At 42.4% G+C, this 12,611-nt stretch overlaps 1 protein-coding gene across 6 annotated transcripts in view; it reads left to right on the forward strand.

Moving 5' to 3' along the window:
- Positions 1-12,611, forward strand: part of IGDCC4 (immunoglobulin superfamily DCC subclass member 4) — a 92,021-nt gene that overhangs the window by 66,282 nt on the left and 13,128 nt on the right. For 3 of the 6 annotated variants that reach the window (XM_072982129.2, XM_078380892.1, XM_078380893.1), the window contains 7 exons: positions 502-609; positions 2,677-2,860; positions 6,667-6,794; positions 9,803-9,973; positions 10,131-10,268; positions 10,457-10,562; positions 11,695-11,932. In XM_072982129.2, the coding sequence (XP_072838230.2) occupies positions 502-609; positions 2,677-2,860; positions 6,667-6,794; positions 9,803-9,973; positions 10,131-10,268; positions 10,457-10,562; positions 11,695-11,932 (1,073 nt within the window). Of the gene's footprint in view, positions 1-501; positions 610-2,676; positions 2,861-6,666; positions 6,795-9,802; positions 9,974-10,130; positions 10,366-10,456; positions 10,742-11,694; positions 11,933-12,611 lie in introns of those variants that run through there. The other 3 variants (XR_013538905.1, XR_013538904.1, XR_013538906.1) reach the window with 3 other exon arrangements.

The raw sequence follows: 12,611 nt of genomic DNA on the forward strand, positions 1-12,611 counted from the left end.
ATCGTCGTAATGCGAAAAATCGGTTCCCGAACTAGGGAACCGATCATCATACAGCGGATTGTGCCCATAGGAAGCATCGTTTTGCGATCGCTTTTGCGATCACAAAAAAGGCATCGTTAAGCGGATTCGTCATACAGGGCAATCATAAAGTGAGGCACAACTGTAATACTAAATGGAACCTGCATGCATATGAGCAGTACACCTCAAAATACTAGAAATTGGGGACAGATTAAAAAGGGGGCTTCTCTTGCTTTTGTGCCTGGCTGGGAGCCAGTCTTGGAGTCCTCCTACTCCACTGTTGGAAACAAGAGAATGGGCTAAAGAAAAATTTGGACTGTCCTATAATAATTTTGTATACACATTTTATTATTATTGTGAAAGGAGCCTAGAATCTCCTGTATTGAGATACAGATCCGTGTCATGCTTTTTGTTTCCTGCCGAGACACATTTATTTTAACCTAGTTTGATGTTCTCATTTATTTCAATTTCTACTCCATCCAGTTCCTGGAAGGCTATATGAGGTGAAGGTAGTGGCGTTTAATAAGCATGAAGACGGCTATGCAGCAGTCTGGAAAGGCAAGACGGAGAGGGCACCCGTTACGCCAGCAGGTAGTATAAGGTTCAGCTTTTAAGACTGCAGGAATTTTGGAAAAGACATCAATGAGCACCAGACTTTGGGTGCAAGTACGTTGATAAATAATGTGAGAAATGCTCCAGGATTGGAACAGTCTGGTTTGCAATATTTTCTGGTGACTGGGTCTGCTTCCATCCATCCATCCATCCATCCATCCATCCATCCATCCATCCATCCATCCATCCATCCATCCATCCATCCATCCATCCATCCATCCATCCATCCATCCATCCATCCATCCATCCATCCATCCATCCATCCTTCCTTCCTTCCTTCCTTCCCTCCCTCCCTCCCTCCCTCCCTCCTTCCTTCCTTCCTTCCTTCCTTCCTTCCTTCCTTCCTTCCTTCCTTCCTTCCTTCCTTCCTTCCTTCCTTCCTTCCTTCCTTCCTTCCTTCAAGGTAGCTTTTGCTCTTGACCATGCCTCTGGGCCACCAGAACAGAACTGCCTTAAGAAGCTGGAATCAAAATGAAATTAAAGCTCCTGTCTCTCTCTGAATCTCTTGACGCCCCACCCACAGGAGGCTAGACTGGCCCCATCTTTACTGTTCTTCCACAAGGAGGCAAAGACCTTTGTCTTCAGGCAAGCTTTCCCTGAGTAGGAGTGAGTGGCTGGCTGCCTGAGTGGGGTTTTTTAAATGGATAGTTGTGCCTTACTGCATTGAATATGTTTTGGTGTTGCTCATGTTTTTTGGTATTGTATTCATTGATCCTTTTAGTATTGTGTACTCCCTTTTATTAGCTTAAATACTGTCTTCTAGTTATTGCAAGCCACCTTGGGTCCTTTTTCAGGAGCAAGGTGGCTTAAAATATTTTAAATAAATCAATATAATTGAGAAAGGGGACGTGGTGGCGCTGCGGGCTAAACCGCAGAAGCCTGTGCTGCAGGTCAGAAGACCAAGCAGTCGTGAGATCGAATCCACGTGACGGAGGGAGCTCCTATCGCTTGTCCCAGCTCCCACCAACCTAGCGGTTCAAAAGCATGCAAATGCAAGTAGATAAATAGGGACCACCTCGGTGGGAAGGTAACAGCGTTCCGTGTCTAAGTTGCGCTGGCCATGTGACCACAGAAGATTGTCTTCGGACAAAAACGCTGGCTCTATGGCTTGGAAACGGGGATGAGCACCGCCCCCTAGAGTCGAACACGACTGGACAAAAATTGTCAAGGGGAACCTTTACCTTTACCTTTATAATTGAGGAAGTCCCGTTGTAGGCAGGAAAATAGGTCCATCATAGAGAATATGAATTAATGACTTAATGGAATTAATGACTTACTATCAGATGGGCCGAACTTCCAAACAGATTGTGCAATTTCCCCCAACGGTGGTTGTGTGATTCTATGTACTAGGAAATTCAGGTGAATGATTGGGGTTAAAACAGGGTCCCTGAGAAATGAGGGCGAGGTGGTCCTATGCTTGGGTGACCCCTGAGGCCAAAGGCCAGTGAGGTTTTACAGCACCCAGAAGGGTTGCTGTGCAAATGGTTTTCAGAGGCTTGCTTCCCATTGCATGGTTTTGCACTCAGTTGTGCAACCAGGGCAAGGGTGAATACACACAGGGGACAGCCAAGAAAATAATCAGAACTGCTTTTATGGTTGCTCTCTGGCATCTGCATAACTCAACAGATTCTGACCTGAGTATTCACAAGCATAAAAGGATAAAAATTCTTTCCCTCCCCCCACCAGTAACCCAATTAATGTTGAGCTTTGTGATCTCTGAGAGCCATGAGCACTGAAATTCCTCCACTGAATAGTCCAAAGAATATTTAGCATGCTCAGTGATCTGCAGGACTCCACTGAGTGTCAGCTGGGGGGGGGGGGAACAGAAACCCAAGGAGATAAGGGAGTGGACAGCCTTCTTAAAGCTTACAGATCCCTCAGGAGGGCGTAGGAAGCAGATCTCTTTGAAATTTTCAGTGGATGCCCCCCTGTTAAAGGAGGAGGGTGTTTCAGGTCTGGTGTGTTCACTTCTAATTGCTGCTACCGTTTCTCCTCATGCTCCTGAATCTGTTCCCGCCGCTGCCTGTTTTTTTTTTCTCTCCCCAGAGCCCCCCGTTCAGAAGGGGCCTCCACTGCCCCCAGATCACATCTACGTAGAATCCAACAGTTCCACCTCAATCTGGCTGCGATGGAAGAAGCCTGACTTCAGTACCGTGAAGATCGTCAATTACACCGTGCGATTCAGTCCCTGGGGACTGAAAAATGCCTCGCTCGTGACTTACTACACAAGGTGAGGCTGTGGTAAAAGCGTTCCTAAGAACTGCCTTTACACGAGACAGAGAGGGATTCAGAATGATTAGTCCCTAATGCTAGCAAAACCGGGTCCTGTAATTTTGCCCTAGGCGACTTCTCACTCTTTCACCCAAGTCTGTCTCGATTTTAAATAAACAATCTGGAAGGTCTGCTCTTCCTCTCTTTACTTTAGGACCCTCTTTTGGTAATATGGTAATGTGGCCAGATCAAAACAATCTTAGTCAAAAATATCCAATTTACTACTGTAGCATGGTCTAAACAAGGAGACAGCTTACAGACAATTTGTCTTTTTATATTTTATTACAAAAGATATCATTTCAACAAGCTTAGTTTAACGTTTTTTTGTATTTCCAAAATAACCCCCAGCCTTAGCCACCAGTCATTTCCTCTATAAAGTGAAAACAATAAAACAGTCTAGCTATATCTTAAATAAGCATTCTTACGCAGTCTTCTGATTAAAGTTCTGCCAGACGCATCTCTCTCCATGTATCGTCTCTGGCTGTCGTGAAAGCAAACTCTTCCCCCATCTCTCTTCTCCGTCCTTCTCCTTCTTCTTCGCCCATCTTCCTTAAATTAAGAAGTTATGTCCTTGTCCATCGAGGAGTTGAGATAAGATAAGGTCAGCTTGCTCTTCTTAACTCTTTTTTTTTTTCTTTAGCTGGAGAAGAACTGACCTTGTACATTTTCTCTCTAATTAGCACCTGGGCATAAGCAGATTTCTAGTTTTTTCGTTGCAGCTCTGAACTAAATCCTATGAAATACAACACTATTCTATTTTCATAATCAAATTCATGACAGAGGCAACCATGGTTGGCTGCGAAATTGCAGAGCGACTTAATCTGAGGTTGAGAAGAGACTCTTTTTTTTAAGGGGAAGAGCTTAAGAGTTTGGAGAAAAGGATCCTCTCCTTCCGGAATCGATTCAGGTTCTGTGGTGGGCCCAGGAGGAAATGGAGATAAAAAGCGTGAGGTTAGCTTTCTATCAAGCTTTTGAGGGTTCAGACTTCATTTCATGTACACTTTTGTGGTGAACCTTGCAGCAGCTCTGCAGATTGGTTAGAATTACCATCATTTGAATTGCATATCATGGAGGCTGGAGAACGGAAGCTTCCTAAACTGTTTTGGTCACAAGAGGAAATGCACCGGCTCATATTTTAAATGGCTACCAAGGCCATAACAGATCTGCAGTTGACACCTGACTGCTGCAGCAGTTTTAACATAAATGGTTAGGTGCTTTGCAAGTAAACCTTTCATAGGTCATGGGGGTAAAAGGGGGGGCAAGTAGTGCTGGAGACCCTCAAAATTGCCTCATGCTTCTTAGAGAACACACTGGAACTTTTATAATCCCATTTTCCCATTTAAAAATATATTAATGCAGAGTTCTGTGGGGTAGGGATTCAGGGGGTTATATGTTGCCGGCCCTTGTCTTCTCTAGACCACAGTCATCGGTGTCAGAAAAACAAATTTCTTCTGCCTCCTGCATTGTTCTATGATTCTCTCTCTGCGCATGTGTGGAATGTGTAGAAAAGATAAGTTTCTCGACCCTCTTTGGCTAAATCTTCTCTTTATGTAAATGATGGTACTTAATAAAAAAAGACATGCCTCCGGAGAAGAAGGTAGACATTTTAGAGACATTTTGGAGACATTTTACAGGCAGACATCTTCTTCACCGGTGACATGCATCATAACTAAAGACTGTAGTCTGTCTTCATTTATCAGAGATCTCTCCCTGGTTTTCATGCAACTGCTGCTTGGACTGGCTTCCAAGCAGGGTTCCCTGGGGATTTCCCCACACTTCCTTAAGTAACTCTGCCCTGTTTTGTTGTCTCCACATTATGAAAGAGTTCTTCCACATGCACAAAAAGTCAGTGACTTCATTGAATCCTCAAAATTGCTCCCTGCAGTTGTGATACGGAATGTGCACCTGTTCATCCTGGGGATGTGGAGAAAATTTGTTTTCTCTTCATTTCAGTGTATGTTATTTTGTACTTTTCAGGCCAAAATGTGAACTCAAGATACCTTTTGAGATTCACATTTCTCTGAATTTTGTAGTGAAATTCTCCCGTTCAGATATAAGTACAGTATAGAGGTGCATGTTTTGGAGGAAATTACATTCATAAAAAGCAACATTCCCTCTAATTTTCAGCTACACTAGGTGAGGCTGTACCCCTCATGCATGTGATTTTGCCTGCCCGTGTGCGCAGTTCCCCTGCCCGCATGGAGCTCTGTCATGAGTGGAACCTAGGGGACTGGAAACAAGAGCTGTTGGTGCATAGAGGAGGAGGAGGAAGACTGCGCAAAGGGGACAGAATCATGTGCGCATGCGCGCACCTTAGGGGAAACCTTGGTAAAAACATATGGGCTATATCCAGAAGATGATCCTGATGATCACTGAATGATCAGCACTTACTAAAACAATATTTATGTAGGTTTTGATTCAATAACTCTGTTGTTGTTGGAACTAACAATTGGATTTAGGCCTGTGTTGGTGAAAATACTTTTAAAAGTGCAATGTGTTAGGAAATTTACTTGGAAAAAAATAGTATGTTGGGGCAAAGGTGTATATAAAAACGCATGTATTCAGAAAACTTTTTCCCCAATAAATGGAAGCTTTTCAAAAATGCTCTCTTCTAGTTCAGGACAATCTGATTTAAAACAGGAAAAAATGAGAAACTGGTAGAAACCAAAATGATGGATTTGTCTTCCTCTGCTTCCTTTTGACAGATTCCTTGTTTTGCACAGATAGGGATAGCCAAATCTAGCTAAATAGTGTTGTTTGTTTTCTCACTTCTCTTGTTTTAGTTTGGTTTTATCTTGCTGCTTCTGCCATTTTTGTAATCTGTGCTGTTTACATTTTCCCCAGAATGCACATTTTGATGCCTTTTTGCTTGTTGTGCATATTATTTGCAAGGAATATCTACTCATCTTAGGCATTTTTGTAGATTAGTTGGAAGACTGCATTGCAAAATGGGAGCAGTGTTTCAGTTTACCTGTTGGTTTGGGGGAATGCAGATTAAAATGCAAATTGAGTAAATGTCTTTCTGTCCCTAATGACAGGAGCTCTCTCATTCCCTCCATTCCCTGGTGTTACTTTCTAACATTCTCTAAGTTACCTTGACGGTGCCTTCAATAGTAGTCAGTGTGGAATATGCACCATTTTTACCCTTTTGCATTATGGGAGTGGCATGCCCACTCACTTGTGGCACAGGTAAGAATCCTGTCATCACCAATGGCCAGTTTCTGTCTCCCTGAGCCCTCCAGAGTCCAGAAGACCCTTTCCAAAAGTAGAGGCTTGGATTTTTTTTTTTACCCAGGTGGGAGAGTCTCATCTCTAGAGGGTGCAGTTCTCTTATTAAACAAGATGTCCTCAGAACCTTATCATAACCAAATAAAAATCCAACTGTTTTATAAACTAAAAATGGCTTTTTTGAAAATGGAATGCTTTTTTTTTTTTTACTCACTCGGTGTTTCATCTCAAGGAAGCATTAAAATCTGCAGAGAGTTCTGGATATAGAAAAACGACCTCCAGGCTTGCAGAATGTGGCTGTTCCTGACCTCCTACACACGTCAACCAGACTGCTCTGGAAAGATTTGTTTCATACCACCTTTGGCTTTTAGGAATGTGGCAAAGAGGCATGGATCCAAAATCCAAAGCCATACGTTATCACATTCTAAGATCCGCCAACTTAGCTGTTTTGCTGGCCGCCGAACGCTTGCCAGTCTTTTTCTGGGTCGCATCGGTGGCAGAGTCTGTCATAATATTGGGTGTTCTTTTCTTCCTCAGCTCTGATGAAGATATCCTCATCAGCGGGCTGAAGCCATTCACCAGATACGAGTTTGCCGTGCAGTCAAATGGTATTGGCATCGATGGGCCGTTTGGGAATGTGGTCGAGTGGTTCACCCTTCCAGACAGTTGAGTACCGACGCTACGACTTCTAGACCTGTCAATAGATCATAGAGGAAAGAATGATCAGGGAAGAGGGAGCTCTGTGAACAGACTGCAGTCTTGTGTGATGGGACTGTACTTTGTAAAACTTAACAACAACAATGACAACAACACTCTTAGAACTGCAGAGCTGGAAGGGACCCTATGGGTCACTGTGTCCAGCTTCTATCAAGGAGGCAGAGTGGGGTATCAAATTCTCAATCCCTGGTTTTGCAGCCAAAGACCTAAGCCACTGAGCTATCCAGCTTGAAAATCAGGAGCCAGCCTTCTTTTTATAAAAAAAAGGAAGAAACCTTCAAGCCCCTTTTATTTATTTATTTATTTATTTATTTATTTATTTATTTATTTATTTATTTATTTATTTATTTATTTATTTATTTATTTACTTACTTACTTACTTACTTACTTACTTACTTACTTACTTACTTATTTGCTTACTTGCTTACTTGCTTACTTACTTACTTACTTACTTACTTACTTACTTACTTACTTACTTACTTACTTACTTACTTACTTACTTACTAATGTAGCTCTTTTTGATGACATTGCAATAAAAAAATTAATTTTCAGGCTAGCTTCCAATTACGTAAAGCATCCTGGAATCCAGTTGGTGTAATATACACAGTGTAAACCAGTTTACATTGTCATCATCTGGTGACCAGGATATTTAATTCAAATTAATTGAAAGCTTCCTGTTCTTCCCACTTTCAGGTCATGAAGCTCTCCGGGGCTTCCTTTTGTCTTGGGAAGCCTCTGGAATTTTTGGGGTGGACAGGAACCCTTAATAGCCAAGACTTCTCTGCTGGTTACATCCCATCTACTCCTATGTTGTCCACATCTGGCATTAAATTTTGGCTGTTAAGACTTCTCCCCCATCCTGAGGCTCCTAAAGGCTTCACCAGGGCAAAGGGGAACCTGAAATGGGGGGATATGAAGGTTCAATTAATTTAAATTAAATACCCTGTTCATCAGATGATGATGTCATGTAAAGTGGTGCAGAAGATCTGTGACAAATTAAAATTTACCAGAATAAAGAAAATAGCATGTAGCCAAACAAATGTTAATGTGGAAGACCCTAAAAAATCTGGTGAAAGAAAGGGTTTTCCAGCATCTGGCATGAAGTTAAACCAAAAGCAGAATGCCAAGTGTAAAATCTACTATTCCCAGACTTTTCAGGATACAGTGGTGCCCCACATAGTGACGATAATCCGTTCCGGAAAAATCGTCGCTATGTAGATTCGTCACTATGCGAAATAAAAAAGCCCATAGGAATGCATTAAAACCTGTTTAATGAGTTCCTATGGGAAAAAAACTCACCGTTATGCGAAAATCCTCCATACGGCTGCCATTTTCGCTGCCCGGTAAGCGAGGAATCGGCGCAAAAACACAGTGGGCGGCCTTTTTTTTTTACCCGGTGGCCATTTTGGAACCGCCGATCAGCTGTTAGGAAAACATCACTATGCAAAAATCTGTAAGCAAAACAGCTTACCGATCGTCGCAAAGCGATTTTTTCCTATCTAAATCATCACAATGCGATCGCAAAAGCGATCGCAAAAACTTAATCACTATGCGGATTCGTTATTAAACGGGGCGCCCGTTAAGCGAGGCACCACTGTATTTGATAATGCCAAGTTTCTTTTTTTTATTCTGAGTTTTACTGATTGGATTTACTGTTTGGTAACATGGTGCCACTATAGAAAAGGTCCTGCTTTTAAAACTTTTGCCTTGTCTCCAACAACAATGGACCCAAAAGAAGGCCCTTTAAGGCACATCTATGGGAATCTATGGAGGAAAATGTGGGTAGTATCTAGTGAAATTCTCAAAAGCAGGACTATCTTATTTTTCTAAAATTGTTAAACTGCTAGTACATGTATACGTGGGCTTGACTGGCTGTGAACGTCCAGTTACCCATAGGCTGAAATCCTGTCGTGCAGCTTCATGTGCATAATAAAAACTTATGGCAGTGTTAGTGAAAAGCATTGCCGGTTCACGTGCTGTTCACAAAGCTGTTCTCTATGTGTGTGCTATACAATTGTATGGAAGCTACACAGTCATTTTTGCAGTCTAATTGCACAACGGTTGTTGCCTGGGCTTAATGCCTGGAATGCTCATGTCACATTACCCTAGCTCTACATTATGCTGGAACATACTGTATTTTTTTCCATGTATAAGACACTCCCATGTATAAGATTTCCCCCCCCCCCCAACTTTTCTATCCCCAAATTAAGAAACCTTAACTTAGCTTTGAGTATTCAGCCTCTGGGCTCAGAATGATCAGACATCACGAGTCCCTGTTGAATCTGAGCACTGTCTACAGGCTCCACCTCCAATGAGGTGTGTTCCAATTGGTTTGGACAGCATCAGCTGACATGAGTTACGTAAGGCTCATGATTGGAGGAATTAAGTTAAGCCTCGTGATTAGAGGCAGCCTGTTTGCAAAGGCAAGATATGGGCCATTTTATTCTCTCTTCAGCTTAGTTCTGTGTATAAGACAGCCCTCAATTTTTAGTCTAAAGATTTTAGACAAAAGTATCATCTTATACACAGAAAAACACCTTTGGTCTAGATGGGCGTGGTAGAAAGCCAATAAAATAAATACATAAATAAATAAGCAGAAAAATGTGGTACATTGGCGCTGTTGTTAATATTAAATCGTTCAATGAATCTAATATAGTGTTCTTAAAATATTAATTTTAATTTTAATTTGGTAGTTAATTTTTTGATTAATTTGTTAAATCATTGAACTTTAGAAGATCACCTAGAATAGCCAAAGGTGACCGTAATAAGTTACTGAATAGCTTTTGATATAATGCCCCTTGGCATTTTCACAAATAAATGAATTTTAAATTTGTTGTCAACAATGTAATGAATCACAACAATGAATTAATTTGAGAAGAAATTTCCAGCACTGGTTAATGCCTGTTGAGCTGGTTCCTTGTCTCAGTTTCTTCTGTGTTCGGTTTTCTTCATGCAGGGCCATCAACTCCTCCTTCCGATTTACGGTTGCATCCCGTCAACCCCTACACCGTCCAGGTTCACTGGTGCCCTCCTTCTGAACCGAATGGCATCATTGTAGAATACATCATCCTCTATAATGCCAACAACACGCAGCCTGATGAGATGTGGACTCTTGTGACGAAAGAGGGTAAATATCTGTAAATGCTCAGAGGCGATGGCAGTGTGTGTTTGGAGAACAACTCTGCTTCCTCTCGTAACTCCCTGCCAACGTTAGAACCTCAGCATCCTGTTATTAATAGCAGTCTGACATGGTTGAGCACATCCTGAATTCCTCTCTTGCTCAGGCAACACATTCAGCACGGAGGTTCATGGGCTGGAAAGCGACACCAGGTATTTCTTCAAGATGGGAGCAAAGACGATAGCTGGGTCGGGACCCTATTCCAACGTGAAGGACGTACAAACTTTGCGGGAGAAGTTCTCAGGTACCGGCTGCTTTTCTCGTCAACCTTGTGGGATTATTCTGTACCTAATCATCTGGTATCCCTTATACGTAGGCAAGGCACACTTTGGTGAAAGGAGGTACGAATTAAGTCCCTTGGCTTAACCTCTTCTCTTTCATTCCTCCTGTGGGTGGAAATGTTGACTCTCTCCTGTGTCCTTCACCTGCCAGATCTGTTGGATGTCCACTCAGTCACGGGAATCATCATAGGGGTCTGCTTAGGCTTGATCTGTGTCCTCTTCTGCATGTGTGCCAGCTTTCGCAACAACAAACCAAGGTAAGTCTTTGTGTTGCCCTGGCTTCAGATATATCAAGCCAAAGTCAAACAGCAGATCTTGCCTGTCTCCCTTCTCTGTCCTGTTCGTCTTCTGTTCTCCGAGCTGGATCTACACGTGTGGAAGAATGAGGAGTTAAAAAGTTTGGTGACAGAATGCATTGCATCGCCTTATCCTACAGGCAAGGGGTTGCATTTTTAATGCTTCTTTATATAAATTTTTAAACCCTTCTTTTAATTGCAAGTAAAAAAAACAAGCAGAAGACTGCCAAAATTAGGTAACAGACAGAGGTTCTCTCTCCCACTACACTATTCTGTTTTCAGCCATGAATTTTGTGTGAGTGTGTTTTAAAATAGTACGCTTACAATATGAAGTCATCGTAGGCCTCAATTGAATTTCTAGTCCCAGCTAGCTTAGACCTGTTGAATCAACGGCTAAGTAGTTAGTTGGCATTTATGTACATCCCATTGCGTCAGTGGGTGTACTCCGTTTGAGACTTCAGTAGCTATTGGATTTAGGCCCTGATGCCCATCGGTGACATTTGCTACCTCATTCTACATCCTTCTGTCCCACCACCACAGTATTCTGGATTGTAGTCTTGGGTGCAATGATGGAATGCCAGACTACCATGAATCAGGTGTGAAGCCTTGCCATGGCTGGGCAGTACATTGAAACAGTGGTTCCATCACAGTTACAACCTTAGTAGCCTTTATGAATTACCTATATTGAGAACTCAACAAGGAAAGTGTACTTTTTGTGGTTTTGCTGGGCCTCTCTGTGACATTTTTAATGTATTAGTATATCTGTATCCTCTTTATATACATTTATATCACGTCTATCTTTTGAATTGCCCAAAGTGTAATACACACATCACTCTCCCATCTCTCACTTTATCCTCACAATGGTCATGCAGTAATTCGGCTGAAATAAGAGTGACTGGATCAATGGGTTTCATGGATCACTGGAGCCCAAAAGCTGATGTCCCCCGAAGTCTTAGCCCCACATGTTAACCATGTCACCACATTGGACTCTTATTATCATCAACTGCAGTATTCTGCTGGGATCTTGAATGGACTTGGGGAAAATATTTGTTAAGGGAAAGGATTCCATGTCTTCTCTTGGTTACTCTTGCAGAGAATCTGTGCCAGGTTTGGATTCCCAAACTCCTGGGACCCAAATATACTATCACCGGAGCCGCCAGACATCAGCACTTTCTGTGACCCCTCTGAACACTCATGAACTGGAGTCCCTCATGACTCCACTCTCTGATGAAGCTCCATCACCCCCGACAGACATCCTGGAGCTGACAGAGGTGCAGGGCCTCATCCACAGTCATCGTCTTGTTGACAGCATGGGCCACATCCAAAGGAAGGTATGGCTAAGGCCCCATGTTCACCATTGGTTGGTTGGTTGGTTGGTTGGTTGGTTGGTTGGTTGGTTGGTTGGTTGGTTGGTTGGTTGGTTGGTTGGTTGGTTGGTTGGTTGGTTGGTTGGTTGGTTGGTTGGTTGGTTGGTTGGTTGGTTGGTTGGTTGGTTGGTTGGTTGGTTTTTATTCGCTCATAATATGGGAGAGTGTAAATTAAAAACAAGTTCAATTTTACAAGGCACATTACAAATATTAAACAAAAATTAGGTCAATTGTAATAGTAAAGCACAATACAGTCTGAAACTGTTTAAAAGTTTCTCAGTTTAGAATAATCACAACGGTAAAAAAAAAAGTGTAGCATATACTTGAAAGCCCCTGTTGTTACTATTAGCTGCTAAATAAGAAACAGGTCATTGCATTGGGCAAAAGGTCATCAGGAGAGTGGTCAATGGGAGGGGGTCCGCGGTCTAGCAGCAGCCACTGGAAAGGTCAACTCCTGCACATCTCAAAGGTAGTGTGAGTGAATATGGCCTCCAGAATACATTGCTCTGTGGGAACTGGGTTGTTCTTTATCCTGTCCCTGTCCCAAGCCACACTGAAGAGGAGACATCCTAAAAGTTTGTGGAAGGTCTGGCAGAATTGATCCCCGAGTTCTGGAAGAAAAGTGGGATGTAGACCTATGGAA

This window comes from Pogona vitticeps, chromosome 12, assembly GCF_051106095.1.
Source record: "Pogona vitticeps strain Pit_001003342236 chromosome 12, PviZW2.1, whole genome shotgun sequence".
NCBI lineage: Eukaryota > Metazoa > Chordata > Lepidosauria > Squamata > Agamidae > Pogona > Pogona vitticeps.